General features: G+C 40.9%; 1 protein-coding gene across 1 annotated transcript; it reads left to right on the forward strand.

The window, feature by feature from the left end:
- znf1035 (zinc finger protein 1035) lies at positions 1 to 23913 on the forward strand. The gene is made up of 4 exons (XM_037785724.1): positions 1 to 559; positions 12739 to 12793; positions 14525 to 14588; positions 14689 to 23913. Exon 4 carries the CDS (start codon positions 14730 to 14732, stop codon positions 23160 to 23162), a length of 8433 nt encoding a protein of 2810 aa, XP_037641652.1. The 5' UTR covers positions 1 to 559; positions 12739 to 12793; positions 14525 to 14588; positions 14689 to 14729; the 3' UTR covers positions 23163 to 23913.
- Positions 23914 to 25333: the final 1420 nt, after the last annotated feature.

A 25333-nucleotide genomic window follows, 5' to 3' on the forward strand; every position in this document is an offset into this window, starting at 1 on the left:
CACGTAGTGCCTGGTAGTGAGTAGGGGGGAGCAGCAGCAGCAGGAGGAAGGAGAAGGAGAAGAAGGAGGTAACCGCGGTGCTGGTCGCCCGGAAGGAGTCGTGCTGCCGCCCCGTCAGGCTCTCTGGCTGCCGCAGCCATACAACGAGCAGGAGGCGGGTTTCTCGGAGTCCCCGCACCTTGTTATTGGTCGCAACCAGACCGTTGTATAACGTACGCACAATTCCGGGCACATTGTGTCTGAAAAAAATGCGCAAATAAAGATAATGGAGGCGGACTTGGATCTCTAACGCTGCTGTTACCAACAGGGCACAACACGCAGCCGTGTAGCAACCGTCGTGAGGGGTTGTTTTCTCATTGACTCACAGTCCTGGAAGAAGAAGAAGAGACATCTCCTGACGGTGTTTCTCCAGGAAATACCAGAGCAGTCTTCAAGGAGGACAGTCTCCGTGTGTTGACAAAGAAAGCGGACATTTGGAAGTGATTTAAAACGCAGAGCATGTAGCTGATAAGCCACAAAAGGAGTCGGAGGTGAAGCACGCAGGAGCAACACTGATCTGGTAAGAGGAGACCAGCTGCAGAGGAGGCTTAGCTGTTTGGTCATATCAGTGCTAGATAGCATTGAGCTAGTAGCTGAAGGTAGCTTGCTAACTAGCTTCAGCCAGAACATCAACCAGCGTCAGGGTTAAATGGATCTAACACGTGGCTATATAGACACAAACCTGATCGCTGCTGAGGATGTTTATGTTTCTGTTGAGCTGATTGCAGCTTTCCCTTTGTGTGGGTTAGCTGAACCTCCATCCAGGCTGGCTAAAAGCACACAGCATCTTATATCAATATCACAATAAAGACAGGAGCAGCAGCACAGAGCTGTCCAGCTCAGTCATACATGGTGGTTTACTGTTAAAACATGCTCATCTATGCCAAGTTATCACAGAGAATAAAACATGTTTTACAAGAAAAGGTTTTTGTACACCTGCTGGTAATTATTTAAGTCCCTTGCTTGTGACTTTTAATTGCTTTAATCAACAACAAAGTTGTCACCCTCAAGTAATTTGTAGCCTCTGCAAACTGTCCTATAATCTTGCTCCAAATAGATTTTTACATTAACAGTTGCATTAACTTTGATGATGTCCAGGCTGGCTAAAAGCACAGCATCTTATAACAATATCACAATAAAGACAGGAGCAGCAGCACAGAGCTGTCCAGGTTGGTCATATATGGTCGTTTACTGTTAAAAATGCTCATCTATGTGCAAATTATCACAGAGAATAAAACATATGCTTTACAAGAACAGGTTTTGTAATCATTTAAGTCCCTTGCTTGTGACTTTTAATTTCCTTAAACGACAACAAAGTTGACACCCTCAAGTAAATTGTCCTATAATCTTGCTCCAAATAGATTTTTACATAAACAGTTGCATTATCTTGGATGATATATTAATTCACTAGTCCCTATAATCCTCTGGCAAAATCATAGTTGCATGGGCAAACCATTTAACCTAGTATATCCATGTTGGTCATTCATGGTCGTTTACTTTTACAAAATGCTCATCTATGTGCACACATTATCACAGAGAATATAACATATGTTTTACAAGAAAAGGTTTTAATCATTTAAGTCCCTTGGTTGTGACTTTTAATTTCTTTAAACGACAACAAAGTTGACACCCTCAAGTAAATTGTCCTATAATCTTGCTCCAAATAATTTTTTTTACATAAACAGTTGCATTATCTTGGATGATATATCTCTATCAATTCACTATTCCCTATAACCCTCTGGCAAAGTCATAGTTGCGTGGGAAAACCATTTAACCCAGTATATCCATGTTGGTCATTCATGGTCGTTTACTTTTACAAAATGCTCATCTATGTGCACACATTATCACAGAGAATATAACATATGTTTTACAAGAAAAGGTTTTAATCATTTAAGTCCCTTGGTTGTGACTTTTAATTTCTTTAAACGACAACAAAGTTGACACCCTCAAGTAAATTGTCGTATAATCTTGCTCCAAATTTTTTTTTTTTACATAAACAGTTCCATTATCTTGGATGATATATCTCTGATATCAATCCACTAGTCCCTAATCCTCTGGCAAAGTCATAGTTGCATGGGAAAACCATTTAACCCAGTATATCCAGGTTGGTCATACATGGTCGTTTACTATTAAAAATGCTCATCTATGTCCAAGTTATCACAGAGAATAAAACATATGTTTTACAAAAACAGGTTTTGTAATAATTTAAGTCCCTTGCTTGTGACTTTTAATTGCTTTAAACAACGACAAAGTTGTCACCCTCAAGTAAATTGTCCTATAATCTTGCTCCAAATAGATTTTTTTACATAAACAGTTGCATTATCTTGGATGATATATCTCTGATATCAATTCACTATTCCCTATAATCCTCTGGCAAAGTCATAGATGCATGGGAAAACCATTTAACCCAGTATATCCAGGTTGGTCATACATGGTCGTTTACTATTAAAAAATGCTCATCTATGTCCAAATTATCGCAGAGGATAAAACATATGTTTTGCAAGAAAATGTTTTTGTACACCTGCTGGTAATCATTTAAGTCCCTTGCTTGTGTCTTTTAATTGCTTTAAACAACAACAAAGTTGTCACCCTCAAGTCAATTGTCCTTTAATCTTGCTCCAAATAGATATTTTTTACGTAAACTGTTTTATTATCTTGGATGATATATCTCTGATACTAGTCCCTAATCCTCTGGCAAAGTCATAGTTGCGTGGGAAAAAACATTTAACCCAGTATATCCATCTATGACAGAGGTCTGCATCCCTGGGTGCCTTGCTGGTAGAGAGGGACAACATGTTGGAAAGCTGCTTAAGTCCCCCCTCTTTTGGATAGTCTCCGATCCACTACCCTCATCATTGTTGTCATATAGTGTTTCTCAATCTGTCTGTAAAATGAAAGCAAGGGTTTATCCGTCCATAAATTGAGAGAAACAAACTGCAATTCCTTGTGAAATTTGAGGATCATTTTAACAACATATCCCATGATCCCTCAGCAAGAGAAACTTGTTGTCAAACCATACACACTCCCTGGTCACTTTATTAGGTACACCTATACAATCTAATGCACAGCTCTACCACATATTCTACCTTTCCTAAGCTTATAATGGACAGTTTTTGTTCAAACTTTCAGATAGCTGTTAATTCAACTGTATGTCTACTACAGCTGACCTGAATGCTTCGAAGCTTCGACCTTTGCCATGGTATTCAACCTAAAAATCAGTATTCAAATGCTTAGTTTTTTTGTTTACATATGAGTATATAATAAGAATAATGTATAAATCCCCAAATAACCCACAAAATAAGGAATAATCCCATAACATTATTCATTATTCAACATTCATTATTATTAGTAATTTTCAGACGGATGTCACTGTTTGTTGTGTGTAGAGCACTGTCCCGGGCACTGAAATGGTGGAAATGGAGACAGACAGACAGAAGAACATGTCAGCTTGCTTTGCTGTGCCGCAAAGCTGAGCTTTGAATACCTTTGAGTATTACTCACCGAAGCTTCGAAGCCCAAAAAATGATATTGGGGACAGCCCAAATGTCTACATTACTGAGGTTGTAGTTAGTTGTGGTGTTGCACTGAACTGCATTATATTTCTGTGTGTGTCTAATATTCTTGACCCCTCATGTTTGTAACTGGGGTGGAAAAAATATTAGAAATACCTAAATGCAGTCCAGTTCAACAGCACTGCAAACTACAACCTCAATAATAAACATATAGTTAAATTAGTACCTCTCTGTCGATCAAAACTAAACATTAATATCTTTTTAAATGAAAAATTATTAAATTTTACTGGCAGGTGCAATAGTGGATTGATGCTAATTTTGCTCAGAAATTGTTTTTTTTTTTTTTTTTTTACCATGTTTCAGCTTTCCAGAGTGATTTTTAAAAAAAAGCCATTAAAAAAGAGGAATGAAAATTAGTGAATGCAAAGCTCACCTGTAACGGGCGATGTTGGCCCACTTTGTTAGAAGAAAATATACAAACATATCTCTATCAAACATAACAAGTAAGTTAAATCATAATCAGAAGTGACATACACTACATTATGTGTTATACTATGTGGATTTTGCACCTGCCCATATTTGGTATTTATTGCAATACTCGCCATTTAGTAGGTAATCCATGTGTGGTCTGATTTGCCTGGCTTTGGCTGATGTTGGGCTAGGTAACATTAGTTATGTTGTCCTTATTTATTATTGTTGCCACCAAGGAAGTTGTAGCCCATTTAGCATTTGTGTCTCCCGCAGAAACAAGGTGCCTGTGCTGCTATCACATGGGTGCATCAGTTTAAAGGCTTTGTTAGTCACTGCAGTTTGATAAACGCAACACATGTCACATGTGCATGTCGCTGTGTAACCTTCCCCTGACGGCGATTATATCAGCTATTACTGCTGGTTCAAGTGGCGACGGTGGTTGGCATTTCTCATCTGGGTGTGTGCAGTGTTTTCTTTTGTTAGAGTCCATTCTGTTGAACAATAGTGCAAAAAGCTGTATGACGTTTATATGCTGTATTAATTGCTTTGCAGCAGTTTGATTTCGCCATCCCCTCCTGTAAATACCGTCCCCAAGCAGTACCCGTACCCCAGTAGCATTATAACAACGGAGGTGGAGTTAGTTAGCAGTTGAGTAGCAGTTTTATATTTATATATATATATAAATAAAAAGGCCAGGACACAGTGTGCACTAACTGACTTGCTTCAATCCTAGCAGTCGAAACCAGAGCTGATACTGAGGGAAAATAGCATGTCACAGTTCAACTGCAACGAGCAAGGGCACAGAGAAGGTGGTACTCTTCTGTGTCTACCCAGGAGATTGGCGAGGGCTCGTTTTCTGCAAGACAGTATCTTTTAATGCTTTTCTGTCCTTGTGTGTGGCACACCATGTAGACGTAGTTGCTCATATAAAAATGCCGTAAATTCTCAGATCAAAATGAAGCATTCTTCTTGGGAACTCATCTTATTAGATGCTTCATATATATATATATACATCATCCTATAGATATTCTATTGTCTTACATGGTTCTTCTGGATCCTTGTGTTTGCTTTTGACTGTTACACACCCCTGCCAGGTGTCAAAGGCACCCTTTTAGTGACTGCCTCTGCCACTCCAAGCAGTCCAGTCACTATTGCAGCAGGTGCAAAGCACTCAATAAGTGGGAGGGAGATGCGTAAATTGTATGATGTTGGTGCCACTTTTAACTGAAAGCAGGAAGCTCTGCCACCATGGCAACCAGTACTCACCTTGCCCAGTCAGCTGTTGTGTCGTGTGCTGAAGCCCGATCAGCTCCTCTGTTTTTTCAACTGTCACTTCAACTACACAACATCGCTAAGACAAGTTAAGATGCATGTTTTACAGTGTTGTGCTTGAATTGAGTTGTGCAAGTTAAGTGAAAATCAATTGAAAAAAACATTGCAGGTGTGTGTGCCTCTATGAAAAACAAGGTGTTTTGACCTGTGCCACCTTGTGTATCTTTAGTACAAAATTCCCTCCTTGTAATCTATCCTTCTACTGCAGCTCAACAAGGAAACATTGTCTGTGGAAAAACAGGGGAATTTTGGAAGATACCCACTTCATTTGTCTGATTCAGACCTTTTGTAGGCTGCGGTACCAAAAACTGTCGGGGTCTTCACACATGTTCTGTCCTCTGGGCTCACCACTTTGACAACATCTTTAAGAGTTTCATGTTGCACTGGCACCATGTCCTTGGCTATTAAGGATTCTCTGTGCAAAAAGCAATAGTTTTGTTTCCGTTTCCCAGAATATTCTTCACAGCCTCAGTTTGTTGTCCAGTCATGCAGGTTGTGCCATCAGTTGTTATTCCAACACACTGATTCCACATCATTCCTACTGAATCCAAGCATGAATCCATAGTATTGAAACCTTTGCAGGGCTGTTGCCTAACTTTTGCACCAGTCCATAATTTAGGTGCACAATTTTTCACCACGCCTTTTAACACCGCAAGCAGGACGGGAATTTCACTGGCGGCCATGACCGTCGTAGCACCTCTGTCTGGCCTTGATGCCCTTCTGTAAAATCGTATGCCCATTGGCCACAGTGAACTTAATACCCCGCTCCCACTGCCCCAGCTAATTTTGCCGTTTTCTTTTCTGGCTCTTTTCTGTCAATACGTTTTTTAGACACCAGTGTCTTTTGTTGAGATTTGGCAACATCAAGTGAAACATTACACACCTAATCAGTGGTGGGTTTGATTTCAAGCCCGGTATTAACTGCTGGAAAACCGGGCTATAACGACAATAGTTTGATACCGGGCGCAGCTGCGGCGTGTTCTGGCTGCTACACGGCCGCCGGAGCTGATGGCGGCAACTCTAGACAATGCTTGTGATTCCACCAGAGGTGACGCAGTGCGTTTCAGTTGCAGCTTTCAGCTCTGCTTTGCTGAAAAAATGCACCTAGACTATTTTTGATGGTATCCGAGTGTCCTTTGCTGGTTGAGGGGATGCACCCAAATCCTTCTCCTTCTACCCTGCAGTCTTTCAAGCAGGAGAAGAAATGCAAGCGTTCTCCTCCTGCTGACTGACACTCTAGGTGAAATGTAGATATAATAGAAATGATTGAGGATGAATTTATTTTTTAATAACTAAAACACCACCACAAATCTTTGATCCATGTCGTTGATAACTAGGCTTTTAATGGTATTCAAGTCAAGTACATTTTATTTGTATAACCCAATATCACTAATCACATTTCATATAATTTGTCTCAGGGGGCTTTACAATCTGTACAGGTAGGGAAAAAATGGAAGAAACTTCATGAAGAGCAACAGAAGAGGGATCCCTTGGTATTTACTTTGTTTGTAGGCTATAGCACAAAAAAGTAGGAAATAACACCAATAAACAACTTAGAAATATTGGTAATTTGTAAATACCAATAAATTATTTTATGAAATAAATAGTTTTATTTCTTAATTTAATCACTGATAGTAGTATATAATTTATTAGAAATAAAATCCATCTTTAACCCTCAAGTTAAATTCATTATTTGCATGGACTTGAAATCATTGTTTTATTTGATGGCCTTTATGCCCTCAAAAAATTACAACATAGTCCCTACAAAAAATGAAATTCCAGGCCTGGCCACAATAATACATTTTAAGCATTACCTTTTTCGTCAGTTCTCATACACATTGGTACTATCTTAAAACATTATGTAAATGATTATAAACTTAAATAAAGGTGCAGATAAATGTTATTTTTTTAAGTCAGATGAGGCCATCTCCACCCAATACTTTGGGTCAGAAGGGTGCCACAAGTAGGGGGTCCAGGTGCACTAGTGCAACCAATGAAAATGTTTATTTGCCCTTGCATGTGCGAGCCCTGCTATGTATGCAGTTGAAGTGGAGGACAGTGCCCCACTGGAGATAATGTGCTCCTAAAATGTCACCTTCCTGCACAAACGGCACAATTCCCCGTGGATTTATGCTTCTTCAGTGCGTAATAGTCATTTGCCTTTATGCAAGCTGTGGGAAATTGTTTGTCATTAGACATGTTGTGTACCTCCCACTGTATGATATATTATCAGACAAATGGTTTTCAATTAATCAGCAGCGGACTGATCCAGGTCAGGACTATGTCAAGAGCTCTGCATGCACAATAAGGCAATAGTGTGAGATGTTTAAGGAGGGGTAGATTGATAAGCTGCACAGAGTGCCTGCTCTTTTTTTTCATGAAAATGCTGTCTTCTTGAAAAATCTCCAGTGGTTTCAGTGCATTTGTTGGAGTGGTGTGAGCTGGAGGGGTGTTTCTAAATGCTGTTTAAGCTTGGATTACCTTACCTGACTGCATAGAACATCTTGCTTGATGGTTTTGTGGCATACTTGCGCTTGATTTCTTTACGGAGGTAGCTCGTTTGCCCTATTCTTCTGCTGATAGCTGACACCCATAAGTTACTGTGCAGTGTGCTGGAAACAAACCAACACAGTGCGCATATCTGTTCTTACAAAGACATTTTGTACCTTGCACATGTGAGCACGATGTCTCTTCCAGCATGCCTTTCATCATTGTAGAGCAGTTAATTGATGATTGACGACCACAACGTCGTCTAATGCCCGTTATTACATGCATTGCATTGTTAAGGCCCAGACACACCAAACTGACATCAGGGAACTAGCGGCGATGAAGGTCACGTCACCTGTGTCTTGGGACAAAAAGTTGCGCTCAAACACACCGCAAAGACTACAGCCAACAGCCGCCTACCACATACGTTGTGCTCCTGCATGAGATGAAATAACTCTATACCAGCAGGTCGTGGTAGTCTGCCCCCAAACTGGCCAACTGTCTGCTTGGTATGTCAGGGCCTTTACATAAACCGTTTATTTCCATTTTAAAGGGACCTATTAGGCTTTCGTGCTTTTTCCCTTTTCCTTTAGTGTGTTATATAGTTTTCTTTTGTGCATGTAAAAGGTCTGCAAAGTTACAAAGCCCAAAATCCGCACCAAGTGCTCAGGCAGAGGGTGAAAAGAGGTGCTGCAGCACAGCCGGTATGAGAAAAGTAAAGTGTTTTTTGAACATTAAAGCATGTAAACATGTTCTAGTAGAAACCAGAAATACAAGTATGAACCTAAAAATAAGTCTTTAAATGTGTTGTCTGTACATGTCGTACAACATACTGTTTAACATTACTGGAAAGAAAGACTTGGATCTGTTGGAGTTGTGGTTGTTTTGTGAGCATATCTGCAGTTAACAGGTGCACTGGTGTGGTGATGGATGTGGTTGTCCAGTATAGGGGTCAGAAAAGGAAAAGGAGGTGGTGGGAGATGAATGCAAAGATATCTCTGCTCCAATGTATTGTGCCAGTAAGCTCTTCCACAGACCCAGCATGCACAAAACACTAGCACTGGAACCTAAAAGAAATGTAGCCAGTTTACATGCCTGTCACTCCACCATTTAGCAAGTCAAAATGCCCGCTCTGAGAAAGGCCTCCTAGGAATTTTAGATGACCTTCACACTGATTTGCCTGTAGGATTAGTTGTTTTGTCAGTACTACCATCGTTTCTCTGTGGCTGTTTCATTGATGTTTTCAGAGGATCCACATCTGTGTTAGCTTGATCACATGTTAAGACTAGAAGTGTTGATGAGGCATTGTAGCTGGAAGCAATGGTAATTTTATGAAGGACACTTGAATGTAAATTACTACCACCTCTTCTGTCTCTTAAAATATACTCCACCCAACTCCATTTACGATTTCATTTAAATTCAAATTTGTCTCTTTCAGCTCCATTTAAAAAAATAAAAGATCGGTTATATATGGCCCTGTTCAGACCTGGCATTAACATGCATCTTGGGTGATCCGATCACAAGTGGCCAGCTCCAAGTACGTCTGTTCACACCTGGCATTAGAATGTGTCTCCACATTGAGTGACTCACTTGTGATCGGATTGCCGTCGTGCAGTGCCACAGACACCGCTACCTTTGTCAGGCAACAGCAGGGTACAGAGCTTCAGAGCCGGGGATGACAGCTAGTGGGCTGGTGTCAGCTCTGTGCAGGGCACCGGAACAAAAACACCAACACATCATCGGCAGTATGATAATAATGTACTCCCCGTGCCTAGTTGCAATAGCCTATAAAGGAAATACAGTTGTAGTGACGGGATACACTAATTGTGCAGAGACGCCGTTTTCATGCAGCGATGCAGAGACAATCTCTCGGGTCTGCCTGTTTATTCACATGAGGAGCGCAGTGAGATTCTGCAAATCCAAGCGGTACGTCAGTTGAGTCGGCGGTCCTTCAATGTGGCCCAGGACACATTCGCGTACACACTGCTAAAAGGATGTGGCCATTTGTGGCCCAGACCACCTCTGAATGTGGTCTTAGCAATCACATCTCAGTGGTAAATGGACTTACACTTACACACGTAGGCAAAATTGTTGGAACCCTTCCGTTAAAGAAAGAAAAACCCACAATGGTCACCGAAATAACTTGAAACTGACAAAAGTAATAATAAATAAAAATTCACTGAAAATGAACTAATGAAAATCAGCTATTGTTTTTAAATTGTGGTTCAACAGAATCATTTTAAAAAACAAACTAATGAAACTGGCCTGGACAAAAATGATGGTACCCTTAACTTAATATTTAGTTGTACAACCTTTCGAGGCAATCACTTCAATCGAGTGATTTCTGTAACTCTCAATGAGACTTCTGTACCTGTCGACAGGTATTTTGGCCCACTCCTCGTGAGCAAACTGCTCTAGCTGTCTCAGGTTTGAAGGGTGCTTTCTCCGAATGCATGTTTCAGCTCCTTCCACAGATGTTCAATAGGATTTAGATCAGGGTTCATAGAAGACCACTTCAGAATAGTCCAATATTTTGTTCTTAGCCATTCTTGGGTGTTTTTAGCTGTGTGTTTTGGGTCATTATCCTGTTGGAGGACCCATTACCTGCAACTGAAACCAAGCTTTCTGACACTGGGCAGCACATTTCGCTCCAGAATGCCTTGATTGTGTTCAGATTTCATTGTACCCTGCACAGATTCAAGACACCCTGTGTCAGATGCAGCAAAGCAGCCCCATAACATAACCTAGCCTCCTCCATGTTTCACATTAGGTACAGTGTTCTTTTCTTTGTATGCTTCATTTTTGCGTCTGCGAACATAGAGCTGATGTGACTTGCCAAAAAGCTCCAGTTTTGTCTCATCTGTCCAAAGACATTTTCCCAGAAGCTTTGTGGCATGTCAATATGCATTTTGGCAAATTCCAGTCTCGCTTTTTTATGATTTGCGTCCTCCTCGGTTGTCTTCCATTAAGTCTACTTTGGCTCAAACAGCGACGGATGGTGCAATCTGACACTGATGTACCTTGACCTTGGAGTTCACCTCTAATCTCTTTGGGAGTTGTTCTAGGCTCTTTGGTTACCATTCGTATTATCCGTCTCTTCGATTTGTCATCAATTTTCCTCTTGCGGCCACGTCCAGGGAGGTTGGCTACAGTCCCATGGACCTTAAACTTCTGAATAATATGTGCAACTGTAGTCACAGAAACATCAAGCTGCTTGGAGATGGTCTTATAGCCTTTACCTTTAACATGCTTGTCTATAATTGTCCTTCTAACCTCCCGAGACAACTCTCTCCTTAGCTTTCTGTGGTCCATGTTCAGTGTGGTACACACCATGATACCAAACGGCACAGTTACTTCTTTTGACCCTTTAAATAGGCAGACTGACTGATTAAAAGTTTGAAGACACCTGTGATGCTATTTACAGGACACACCTTAGTTTAATATGTCCCTATGGTCAAATTATTTTCAATCTTTTCTAGGGGTACCATCATTTTTGTCCAGGCCAGTTTCATTAGTTTGTTTTTTAAAATGATTCTGTTGAACCACAATTCAAAAACAATAGCTGATTTTCATTAGTTCATTTTCAGTGAATTTTTATTTATTATTACTTTTGTCAGTTTCAAGTTATTTCAGTGACCATTGTGGGTTTTTCTTTCTTTAACGGAAGGGTACCAACAATTTTGCCTACGTGTGTATATAGTGCCTGTCTAGTCTTCCGACCACTCACAATGCTTTACACTACATGTCAGCATTCACCCATTCACACGCACACTGGTGTCAACCTGCCCATCAGGAAGCAATTTGGGGTTAGGTATCTTCCTCAAGGATACTTCAACATGTAATTTGAGGAGCTGGGAATCAAACCTTCCGATTGAGGGCGACCCGCTCTACCTCTGAGCCACAGCCCCCCAATGCGTCCTCAATGCATCTTGATTAGATTCACAGCTGTACTTAGAGCTGTCCACTTATGTTAATACCAGGTCTGAACATTGCCTATGATCTGCTGGTTGCTTTTCGCAAAGTTAACACCTTTTGTTCAACTACTGAGTTCTTGCAGTATTTTAAAAATGAAAGGCCCCTTGTGAATGTACATGTGTGGAGATCCTGTGTCCGGCAAGCAGGTGATGTTGTTGGTCTGATAGAAAGAAAAGAATAAAATAAGGAAAATATATCAAGCTAGGGCTAGGAATGTTTCATAGACTTGACATTAAAACACGGATGGTTTGAATACTAGTTAAGGGTATGCTTGTATTTTAAGATAAAATGGCATTTGGTCATACTAAGAATGCATTTCACAAACAAGCTCTGTTGCCAAATTTGCAAGCTTAGGCTTGTGTGGTGAAGGAGTCTGCCAGTACTTGAAGCTATGACAGATGGCTTGGTGCGCAGGTACATGCCTGTTACCTCAGAGCACTCATAGGAGCCCCTTTCACACAGAGATTTCGCAATACTGCCGTAAAGAAGATCCGCCATTATGCCGTCTTTGCTTTTTCACACTGAACAAACACTAGCCCATTTCACACTTCCTGTTCAATGTGGGACTGTTGCACCATTGTTCCGCCTCGCTGTTCTGTATGAAGGGTACGGAGACAGAATTGGGGGACAGAGCTGTAGGCTCAGTAGCGGAGGAGGACAATTCCTGATTGGCCGGCCACGTTTATGCAAATCTCAATGGGCAAACGTGTGCTTGTGATTGGAGGAGAGTATTACCCATAAAGTCCAGTAGAGGATAAAGCCTGTGTAAGTTAGAACAGCCTTACCCATTTCACGGACACAAGCCTTGATTTCTCTTGTCAGGAGCAATAGCCACTGATGCCATTTTTTTATCTTGCACAAACAAAATGCAAAACAAGTGATAATGGTAATAATAATAATTGCATTTCTTTCCCTTTTACAGGCAGCCAGGATTGATGTCTTTCAAGATTTAGACGCCAGCAGACGTCTAACACTAGGTACAAAACGTTTTTAATATTAAGTTTGTGAGTGTGTTCTCTTTTTTGTCATTGAGAAATGCTTGTTTGAAAGGAAATTTCATACATGTGAAATATCTTAAGGATTCCATTCCATTAAATTAACACCTGAAATGCAGAATTGTTACTTCTATTGCTTTAACTAGTCCTGAAAACTTTTGTTAAATTGATTGCAAAGGTTTAATGAAGCAGATCTTTGAAAGAAGGAACAGCATCTCCATCCAAGAAAAAAAAAAGCCAGATAAACAAAGAATATTATATGAACAGTGTGTAAACTGACATAAGCTATTAAAAAGCATTGCCTATATCGTTGAGACTCCAACTGATAGGTTTAGATATTTTCAACTCATTGTTATCATTGCCCCTGACAATACTAATGTGAGCTAGCCTAAGTAAGTGGTTTTTAGTATGAAATTTCCTTTGTATTTCCTGGGACTTTATACTTTCTTACTTAACTTTCATCGTGTTGATCACGCTGTAAACAGTAGAAATACAGAAAAAGTAATCTAACACAAATGTGTGCTTCCATGAATGTGATTGGCAAAAGCAGCACCTTGCTTTTCAGGTGTCAGATTTGTGCTGAGCACCGGAACAAAAACACTGACACATCACGACATTAAGATAACATCCAAAACACCAGATTCTCTCTCAGTGGTTTCTGTGACATGAGAAACACAACAGCAGGCACTAATACACTTCATGCCTCGTCTGATTGTCTGTAAATAAGATATATTTTAATATGTTGCTATAGACTATAAAGAGAAATACAGTTGTACCGACAGGATACAGTATTACACAGAAGCCATTTCCATGTCGCGAGGCAGACAAGCGCTTGTGTCACAAGGAGCGCAGTAAGACCCCGCAGATCTAAGAGGGATGTCAGTTCAGTAGGTGGTCCTTGTTGTGGCCTAGGACACATTTGCGTACACACTGCTAAAAGAATGTGGCCATATGTGGCTCAAATCACCTCCAAATTGCTTTTTTTTGTCCAACTAACAGTCCAAAAATTATACAAAACAGGAAAAAAGCATCAAATCCTCACTTTTGACAAGCTGGAACAAGGAAATGTTTGGTATATTGGATGATAATTTACCTCAGCAACCAATTTTTTCAGCCATAGTCAAACACTGTGCGTCGAGCTGAGCAAACCTTTTTCTAGTTGGTATTGCACCACCTTTTGCACAAACTCCGGCTTCTTCTCTTATATTTCACGCATCAAAAGTTAGTTCCCGTAGCTATGCGTCATTAATGTGTATGTTCTGCCTTAGCCCACTCCCTTGCTAGTAATGCACCCTTGCCCTGTCTTTTTGGGGTAGTGAGCCCACATGGCAGCGACCCCATGTTGTTTTGACCACCCCACCCTGACCCTGCTATGAAAGGGGATCACCGGTTGTCAGGTTCTTGATCACTCATGGTAGAACCCTTTGTCTGAGACCAATTTTGTCCTGGTGGACCCTACCAGGAACGGTTGCACCTAACCACATAGTTGCGAGATTCACAGGGACAAACAAACCCCTCCACTACTATAAGTTAAAACTCTGTAAAAGGAATTTACGTAGGGAATTTATGTCTAGTCACATCTCAACATCCACACTCTACACAGATTGAACAGTAAATTGTAAATCTACCTAGCAATTGTAAATGAGATTTTTTTTTTTTAGTGGCTTGTAAAATGTTCATAATAATGATATTAATGAATATATATTTTTCCAGATTTCCATTCAGATGTAACCCACATCATCCTGGATATTCCTAATCCTTGTGTGTCCAAGAAAAGGTCAGAATTTTCTTTTCAAGTAGGCCTATTGTGTAATTTTTTTAATATGATAATGGTTGTAGTTTTTCTTTTGTAATTTTATGCTTCTTTGTGTTTTCAGGATTGGGCAAAACAAGCCCTAGCTTCCAATCCTTGCAGAGAATGGCTCATGGGTGGGATTCATACTTCCATAACCTTCCACCGCTATCATCAGATCCAAGCACTTTGAGGAGGACATCAGAGTCGGAGCATATAGAGAACTTCATTGGACATGACTTCCCCAGCACAGTGGCTTCTCACGAAGCCCCTGCAACAAACTCAAACCTCAACACGAACTATTACTCAAATCCCAGTTTGGAAAATCCCAGTTCAGACTGTCTTTATCAAAGATACTGCAACGAAACGCCATGGCAAGCTGATGGAGAACAAATGGAAAAAGATTACTTGCCAAGATGTGGAAATAATGATATCTCAGATTTTGCCACAGATGGATTATCAACATCAGAATCTTTTCCTTCATCTTTTCCAACAGATTTACAAGAACTTAAGCAAGACTGTGGAATGCTAGCTACATCATTTCTTGAGGACTACTCGGATGTCAGTAGCTGCTCTGATGCAGATGTGGGGGAAACAAGGCCCTCTTGTAAATTCATGGCAAGTAATTCAGTTCCAAAACCTAAAACTGATGTTGCTACAAAACCCAGCTCATCAGAATGGCTTTTTACTGATACTGGAAATATGATGGTTCCGACTGAGAGTCTGTGCCCTAATATGTTAAAGGCTAATGAAATTTTGCCAAGTACATCAAATGTGATGGCAGTAGAAAACACAGTTGAATGTGCACAAAACAAGACGAAAAGTCGAGGAAAGAATGTGAAATCTCACACGGGACACAATCATACCTCTACTACTTCTTACAGGGTGACTACTACAGGAAGCGAGACTGTAGAGGATAGAAATGATGATGATGGCTGTCTAGATCAGAAACAAAAGGAGGATGCAGAGAGAGATCTCACTCAAGGAAAAAATTCAAACATCTCAATGAGTGGCCATGAAAACGTAACTGCTGATGGAATAGAGTGCCCGGATGGCAATGAGGATGAGCGGACTGCTGCAACTGCTCAAAATATCATGACTACATTGGACAATGAGCAAGATCACTCAGGTGAAAAAGTCCTACGAAAGGAAGTTAAGGAATCAGTCGACCAAGGAAATGATAATCCCAACTCCCCAGATGGTCAAAATAGAAATATGACAGAGGACAAGCAGGACAAAAGTGAAGTCCTAAAACGGGAAAGAAGAGAATCAAGTTCATTAGAAAAAGAGACTTTTGATGAGCAGACATCCACAAATCCCAACTCCACTGATGGTCAAGAGGAAAATGTGGAAACCAACTGTCAGGAGAAAGAAATTCAGTCATATACCTCTCAATCTTCGGTTCCACCGGGTATCAAAGTGTCTGATTCTAAGGATGCCACTGATGAGCTTGGGGAATGCACAAGTACCTCAAAAAGTAACAGTAATGATGTTGAATCCTGTTTGCGGTCATCTGAGCACCAGTCTTGCGAAAGTGTCGCTCAGGACAATAGTTGTCAGAGCCCTGCTGTGATGAGTGATGGTCATTTGAGCAATGCCAATGACAAGAATCAGTTAAATTTTGCAAGTCATTCAGAATCCTGCTTACAGCCAAATAGCTCCAGCACAGACGTAAATCCCTGTATAGAAAAAGAATGTACAAGTGCAGCAGAGAAGACAAATACCACTTCTTCTCCAGATCCAAATTGTAATGGTCCTGGTGTCACTAGTGACAGTCCTCCTATTGATACTAGTGACAAGAACGAGCAAGGTGATGCTAGCCATGTCGAATCCTACTTGCAGCCAAACAGCTCAAGCACAGATGTAAATTCCTGTCTAAAAAAGGAATGGACAAGTCTACCAGTGAAGAAAGCCACAACCTCCTCTACAGAGCCAGATTGTAGAGATCCGGCTGTGACTGGTGTCAATAAGGAGCAAAGTGTTTCTAATGGTTTAGAATTGGGTTCACAGTCAAGCACCTCGAGCACCGACGTAAATCCCTGTCTTGAAAAGGAATGGACAAGTCCAGCAGAGAATACAAATGAAACCTCTTCTCCAGATCAGCAACAGCCCCTCCATCAAAGTCCAGTGGCCCTCGATCCTGGAATTCTTAATAGAGATGATGCTAAAAATGCAAGAGAGTCGTCTGAAGAGTTGGACACATCTGCAGAGAAGCCGTCCATGCTTGGCGTGCTCTATGGTGAACCTCTGTCAAGAGAAGATTCTTCATGTGATGCTGATGAAACAAAACTTGACACTTCTTTGGCCAGACCTGAGAGTAACAGTATGAACTATTCAGAAGGACAAGCACCTCAGCTCAAATCATCTACACAAATGAGAAAACGTTTGCAGCCTGTTGTAGTATTGAAGACCTCAGAGTCAATAAATGGAACAACTAACTCTTATCATTGCACAGATTGCCAACACACAACCCACAATGTTGATCATCTTATTGAACACCACCATCGTTGCCATTCAGTGCACAATTTCCAGTTTTGCAAGACTTGTAATCTCTACCAGATGGGGACTGAAAAAGCAGAAACACATGTGTGTTGTGTAACCAAAGATAGCCCTCGGCTCTCTTCTGATTCCAGCCCAAGGAAGAAAAGAAAATATCACCGCGGCCGCAGGTGCCCTAGGTGTGGACTCATATTTGCAAGACTAACTCAATATATCACGCATGTACGTACTCACACTGGCCAAACACCCTATAAATGTAATGGATGTGGATTGTATTTTGCACAGTCTAGTAGTTTGCGAAGACACAAGAGTGTACCTGGTAGATGTAAGCAAACAAAACGTCCACTTACAAATCCTGATGCCGTTATCAAAGAAACAAAAGCACCACCACAAAAGGACCTTGTATGGAACAAACCATATCCAAATCTGCCCCAATGTTACGTAAAGCTTGTTGACATCGTTAAAACTCATCCGTGTAATATATGTGGTAAAAGCTTCTCAACTGAAACCAAGGCTAAAAAGCACTTCTACAACACACACAAGGGAAAGAGCCACAAATCAACCACAAAACACGGTGGTGAGAAAACCCCAAAAATGGAGAATGAGACAACCACAAAATATAAATGTCCTATCTGTCCACGGCTTTTCAAGTACTCCTACAACAGGGCTCGCCATTTGCGTGACTGTGTCAGAAATTCAGTGTGTGGTGGCAAGGACAAAGTTTCTGGTAAATATCGGTGTCCCTTGTGCAATGTCAAGTTCACTTTACCAGGCAACCGATTTAGACATATCAAAGCATTTTGCCTCAGAGAATGTGTTAATCGGCTTGCAAAAGAGGGGGCAAATGCAAAGGGACATGTTAAACAGAAACAAACAAAGGAAACTGAGCAGAAAACACAGACAAAGAAAGATGAACAGAAAAAACAAACACCCCAAGCTTTAACAGCCCTCAAGTTCGTACCACTTTACAAATGCAATCTTTGTCCAGCAGTTTTTGGACATGCTTCTGGAAAGTACAGACATATGAAAAAACATGAGCTGTTTAAACTCACTGGCAAAATGTTCAAGTACAGGAATTCAGTTTTCTCTACCTTGTCTAAACCAGCAACTTCAAGTAGTACAAAGACTAAAGACAGCAAGCATAACTCAGAACCAACTGAAGCAAATGGCAGTCTTGCCCTGAGCTGTAACTTTTGTGGAAGATGTTTCAACACGCCACAGTCACTGAAGAAACATGTGCGCAATCACCGAGGTGAAAAACCGTACCGCTGTCTGGACTGTGGAAAAAGATTCAAGAAACGTGCCTATCTGATTGGCCATAGAAGCGTTCACCAGAGGAGGATACAGTGCACTGTCTGCAGAAAGATTCTTCCAACCATTGGAGAACTGATCCAGCACAGAAGCACACATCTTAAAAGGGGAATGCTTCGATGCCCAGACTGTCCCCTGCAGTTCCAGTATCCTGCACATCTCCTTAGGCATCTAGACGCCCACAAAAAAAGAGAAAACAAGACCAAGTCACAAGACGCAAGTCAGCCTGAAGAGATACCACCATTAAAACCACAGCCGTCCTTGGAATCTGTGAAAGAGCAGAGTGGACCAAAGAAGCTACAGTGTTCCTTATGCAAAGAGGTATTTAATGATGCCCAAGTACTAAGAAAACATTGTCTTACACATATATCTGGGTCCTCGTCAAACCAGTGTCCATTTTGCAAACATAATTTCAATAATCGCCGCTATTTGCTGCGCCACATGGTCAAACATACTGGAGACAAACCTTTGTCCTGCACCAACTGTGGAAGACAGTTTTACCGCTACTTGTACCTTAAACTTCACAGTGAGAAGTGTTTACCTGCTCAAAGCAGACACCCTGTCACAACGGAGTCCGACACTAAGGCAAAGGGGTCACATCAGTGTTCCTATTGTCCACGGACGTTTAGTAAGAAGATCCGCCTGAAAAATCATCACCATGGCCACAAGGCAAACACTCTGCTTCTATGCTCAAGATGTGGGCAGTACTTTGGATCTACAAAATTAAATCATCATCAGAAGAAGAACTGCACAGGGAGTACAGTGCTCAACACTGAGTTATCATCTCCTAATGGCGATGTCTGTAAAAGCACTTCACAGACAAGACAAGATGTTCGTACAATGCCTGTAAAGTCAAAAGCAACCGAGATGCTTCACTTTAAATGCCCTCACTGTAGAAAGAGGTTCAGGTACAGATCGATACTCCTGAGACATATTGTTTCACACACTGGTGTGCAACCCTATGCATGTATGTACTGTGGACACTGTTATGGAAGTCAGACGATGTGTTTGCAGCACGAAGCTTTCTGTGATGGTGTTAACGAAGAGGGGCAGTCAAAAGTCAAAGATGCTTCTGCAACTCAATCATCAAAGATGCCTTCTCTCAGAGAGGGAGCACAAAAGCCCCGAGCAGAAGGTGAAGCACAGCTCAAGTGCAAATTCTGCACCAAAACTTTCATGAAGTCACGAAGCCTGCGGCGTCACATTTTGACACATAACGAAGTGAATCCTTATCGCTGTAAAGCCTGTGACAGCTGCTTTTCAAGGTATGATCACCTGAAAGTACACCAGGGTCGCTGTAAAGGGAAAAAAACGCGATTGCAAGTCTGCATACCCAAAATCAGTTTAGATTATGTTGGCACGGGTTGGCAAAATAAGATTGGTATGGATCCTACTGAAAAGCAGGAGACATTGGAGTGCAAAGTCTGTTCAAGGAGCTTTTCAACTCAGTCCAAACTTTCCCGTCATAACACTATGTTCCATATTGCAAAATTATTCAATTGCACACGCTGTGGCTCGTCATTCGCTCATGAAAAATCAATGAAAAAGCATAGGAGGATGGTTAAGTGCAGAAAGCTCTTCAGAGAACCAAATGCTTCTCCATCACTGGAAACTAATCAACCAACAGAACATGTGACAAACTCGCTTAAAGGGGTGAGAAGTACTATTATACAGCGAATCCAGCCTTATTTAAACAAAAAGTACAAATACACATGTAGCTTTTGCCCCCGTGCTTTCCAGAACACCTGGCAACTGAACGTGCACACCCGCCTGCACACAGGAGAGCGGCCATATGCCTGTGATGATTGTGGTCTGAAATTTATAAGGAAGGATTATGTGCTGCGTCATGCCGCAAAGTGCACCAAAAAAAGATGCATTTCAACACCAAGATCATCAGAGTCCACAGTTTGCCAAAGCCAACAGTCAGCCTCTAAAAGCCCACCAAAAGGCTTTTCTTGTGCATATTGTAGTTCCCGTTTCTTGCTATTTTCACAGCTTCAAGAGCATTTTTTAAATGCACACAAGCTGGAAACAAAAGTTCCCCCAATGTCCACTGCTCCCCTACAGCACCATCTGTCAAATATACCAAACATCAAAAAAGAGCCTTTGGATGACAGTTGTGACAAACAGCTTAGTGATGGTGCAAATTTAATCTGTAAATTAGATACAGCTCTTGACAGTGAGGTCCCCAATCCATTTCCCTGCCCAGAGTGCAATATGTCCTTTACAAATAAAGCTGGACTAACTGGTCATCTGCGTATACACACAATGGAGCATCCTTATAGTTGTAAGACATGCAAGAAGGGCTTCTGGAATAAAAGTCTTCTCCGTAATCACAGCAGGAAATGCAGACGCATTTCACAGAAAAGCCAAGCAGAACAGTTGGAGGTCCCTCTGAAAGCAGAGATTGATTTTGTGCTTAATGACTCTGTTCTGGTATTCAAAGAAGCCTCCGAATCAACTGGCACTGGGGTTTTGCAGACCAACTTCTCCTGCAAAGATGACTTGATGGATGAATCCCCAGAAAATTCAGAAGGAAATCAGGTGCAGAGCAGCTCAAGTAAAGAGAAAAAAGCTGTGCAGTACCAATGTTCAGAATGTGATAAGAGCTTCACAGATGGCTTATTGCTCATTAGTCACCTTGAAGACCATGGAAGACAAGAACAAGCGAAAAAGCGCAATGCATGTCTAAAGTGTGGGCAGGTGTTCGCTAGTGCAGGAAATCTTACAAGACACATGAAGATACATGTAACTGATAAGAAATACCCTTGCCCTGACTGCTCCAAGCTTATTGATACCATATCTGATCTCGAAATCCACAGAACATGTCATGACCCAAATAGGCCTTTTACTTGCAAACTGTGTAATCAAAGGTTTTGGACAAGACCATCTTTATGTAATCATTACAAAGAAGAACATCCAGATGATGTGTTTACTTGTCGTTTCTGTAACAAGGCCTATTCAGTCAAAAAGTCACTAGCAAGACATTATAGAAGATGGCATAAAAAAGAACAGAAGAATGTTGGCAAAACTATACAGGAGAAAAGCAGCGCTGAACAGCAATCCAGCAGTCAAGTCAGTACAACTGGTGAAAGCGATGAGGATGAAAATGCCGGCAGTGAGGACAGCGACTCGGACTCCGCGCCGTACTTCCCATGCCACGTATGTGGCAAGACATTCCCAACATCGGAAAGCCTCGAGGACCATCAGCGTTGTCACCTGGGTGAAAAACCACACGAATGTGCAGAATGTGGTAGATGCTTTTTCCATGCATCCCAGTTGCAGCAGCATCAACGAATGCACAAGTCTGAATTTCAGTGTCAGGCATGCGGCATTGGTTTTGTCTCACTCTTTGCACTGCGTAAACACAAGCATACTCATGGAAAGAGCCGTCCGTTCCGTTGTTCCAAGTGTGATTTCAGTTTCACAGGACCCTTGCAGTTGGCAGAGCACATGTCTACCCATCGCGAAGAGAACTTCCCCTGTGACATATGCAATCGTGTGTTTCTCTCCAAGAGTAGTAGAGCTGATCATCGGAAAAGCCACTCTAAGTCAGGTGACCTCCCCCCGCCTTTGATTTCAAAAGAAGAACATGAGAAGCCTGCTACCCTCTCTGAAAGCTCATCAGTATCTCCCAAAGAACTTAAATATCGTTGCGGTGTTTGTGGGGAGCGTTTCGTAGACCCAGAGCAGCTCTCGGAGCATGGCTGCATGGCAGCCAAAGAGCGACCATACTCCTGTTCAGACTGCGATAAACATTTTCTGCATGCATCTCACCTGAAAAAGCACACGGCCACTCATCAACTATCTTTGTCTAATATTGAATATCCATGCAATCAATGCAGCAATAGTTTTTCCACCTCTCAGCGCTTCCTCAGCCATCTGAAGAACCATGATGATACTGCGGCAGAAGTTAAATATACCACTGACGGTACACGTGGTTTCATATGTCCAGTTTGCAATCGGTGTTTTGCCAGTGCCACTGGGTTGATTTGTCATTTTCCCACGCATTCTGACAGTACCTTTGAATGCAAAACTTGTAAAATGACATTCCCCTCTAGAAGTAAGCTAGAAGAACACGAGTGCCATCTTGTGAAATCAGCTACTGAATTTGAATGCACAGAGTGCGGCCAGAGCTTTTTGGGAAGCGACGTTTTCCGCCAACACCACTGTTCCCATCAACAACAATCAACAGCGAAAGCCGAACACTCAAATCCATCAGCCAAGACATCCCCTCCAGCTTCTTATCAAGCAGCAGGAGAGGACGAGGAGATCGACGTCACCGGAGAGGACTTGTTCAATTGCCCCATTTGCTCAATGCAGTTCTCCTCAAAAAGTGGCCTTTTGGAGCATCAAAACAAACAACATCGAAATGAGAAGCCATTCGAATGCCAGCAATGTGGAAATAGGTTTGCCAAGAGGCGGTACCTCAAAGAGCACGAGCGAAGGCATCGTCAAAAAAACGCGGCTCAATCAGCCGAAAGCAAGATCAAATGTACCCAGTGCAACGCCGAATTTAATACAGCACGAGAGCTGTCATCGCATATGAGATTACACGCTGAAAAAGAAGTTGGAAAGTTCCGCTGTGATATGTGCTACAAGTCGTTCAGCCAGTGGTCTCATCTGAAGCAGCACCAAGAAAGTCATGTTGGCCAAGTTGTATATGAATGCACAGAGTGTGACAAAGCGTTCGCTTTCCCTCACCTACTGGAGGAACATCAACAGACTCATGCTGGGTCCTCTCAGTAACAGTTGTTGAATACCATCTACCTTATCTTCCCTTTGAATATCTAGCTAAAGTAACTTGAAATCCCTTTCATGCCTTACATCTGACTCTTTACCTCCACTTGTTATCACAATTTAGATCCAATTTGTATTTTTGGCCCTTGTTACATACTAACAATGATCTTGGCTCATGTCACTATGATGGAGCATCTTCTCCTGCGTTTCTATTTACATTGTATATATTTTTTGTTCGAATACGGGATTTGTATACAGTAAATTAGCAACATAGTTTCTTGACAGTGTTTGTAAATCTATGACAAAATTGTGTAAAGCTGTTTAACATTCTGTGTGAGGAATACAGGCGATGCATGATGGGATAAAATGTTTATGAAAAGTCTAGGATAAAGGCTGACATTTTTTTTATCAAACATGATCACCTTTTATGTTTGACATTTATTTTGAAATAGCGTTTAGTCAGTTTTGTTGATAAAATGTAAGATAAACTGGTCATTTTAATCGAATGGTATTTTCTATGACTTCATGTATTATAGATAATTTTGTAATTTTCAGTTTAACATTTCCCTGTATTTATCATGGGTTGCATTTTTTTCATGTTGCTAGTTTTGCAAGTTGCAAGTTAGTTTTGCAAATTATTGTACATGCATTCGAAAATATGTTCTAATTGAATATTCTTTTCACAACCCGAGGATGTTACTTTCATAAGAAATTTGAGTTGATGCATTCAATTAAGGAGTAAAGTCAACTCGAAAATCTATTTCTGGGTCTCTCTTTCTTTGTGTTTCTGTGTAATTTGGAGGAAGCTAACAGAAAAAAAGCTTGTCATAAAAAGCTGCACAAATTTGAGCTATGTTGAAATCCAGATTTATGTACTCAATATGAGGAATCAAGAAACTTTTTAATAAGTAAATACTACTGCCACAAACAAAAACAGTAAATACTTTGTGTAATATTGTACATCAGCAAGCAAATGTATTGACAATCCTAGATTTGAGAGCAGTTCGGTGGTTATTAAAAGTGCTAAAAATCAACTTATAACTGTAAACAACACATAGGGAAGCTTCGAACATTTAGAATATATATATATATATATATATATATATATATATATAGAGAGAGAGAGAGAGAGAATTTTTGCTTTTTCTAGAAAACGCAAAAAGCTGGTTCCACTTTGTAGATGACAAAATAGTTGCCATACAGGGCAGTGTGGCAGATCAGTGGTTAGCACTGTAGGAAGTTGGTCCTGGTTTGAATCAAGCAGACGCCTGGGGCCTTTCTGTGTGGAGATTGCATGTTCTTCATGTGTCTGTTTGGGTTTCCTCCTACAGTTTAAAGACATGTAGGCTAGGCAAACTTAAACTCTTTGGTTGTCTACTCCTAAAATTGGTTTTCTGCCTTCAACCTCTCCAAAAACAAAATACTGTATTAAATGTGGTGGCCTTTTTGTTTCTTGTATCTGTTTGCCATTTGACAGTAGATTTAATGGTGAAAATGCCCACAGTCTCTCTGGTCTAAGATTATCTTTATTTTGGGGTTTCATTACAAACGGAGTTCTATTAAAATACAGAAATAAAATGTAAATACCTTGCAAAGATTAACAATGATACAAACTAGAGATGCACCGAAACATGATCGGATATTGGGCTGATACTGACTCAAATTGCTGAATCGGGTATCGGTGACAATATGGCCGATCTATTCAATTAAATTCTATTTTTGTATGCTATATACATTATATACTGGAATTGTTAGGTTTCGAACAATTTGTTGTTGCATTAAAATGGTTTACAATTGAACTGCAACTCATGTTAATTGTTAAGATTTTTTTTACCAAGTTGCACGTGTACGATTTTATTATTTTAATACAATTTAGTAAAATTTTATGTATGTATTTATTTGTTTCATTTTGTTTTACAAAGTTAGGAAAGCAATCTTTAAGTCAAGCCTGATCCAGTCACTTCCACACAGTGAGGCATGCAGTTTTTTAATTAAACACTGGTATCAGATCGGTACTGCGTATTGGCCGATACCCAAATCCCAGGTATTGCTATCGGTATATCGGGACTGAAAAAGTTGGATCGGTGCATCCCTAATACAAACCTGAGCCATATATACCGTAAGTAGGTAATCCTAACCATATCAAGCTGTGATCACTTTATTATGAACAAAAAACAATG

This window comes from Sebastes umbrosus, chromosome 11 (genome assembly GCF_015220745.1).
Source record: "Sebastes umbrosus isolate fSebUmb1 chromosome 11, fSebUmb1.pri, whole genome shotgun sequence".
In the NCBI taxonomy this organism is placed as follows: Eukaryota; Metazoa; Chordata; class Actinopteri; order Perciformes; family Sebastidae; genus Sebastes; species Sebastes umbrosus.

Excerpts from the sequence above, each read along its gene's own strand:
- znf1035 (XM_037785724.1), top strand. The coding sequence starts at position 14,730 with ATGGCTCATGGGTGGGATTCATACTTCCATAACCTTCCACCGCTATCA.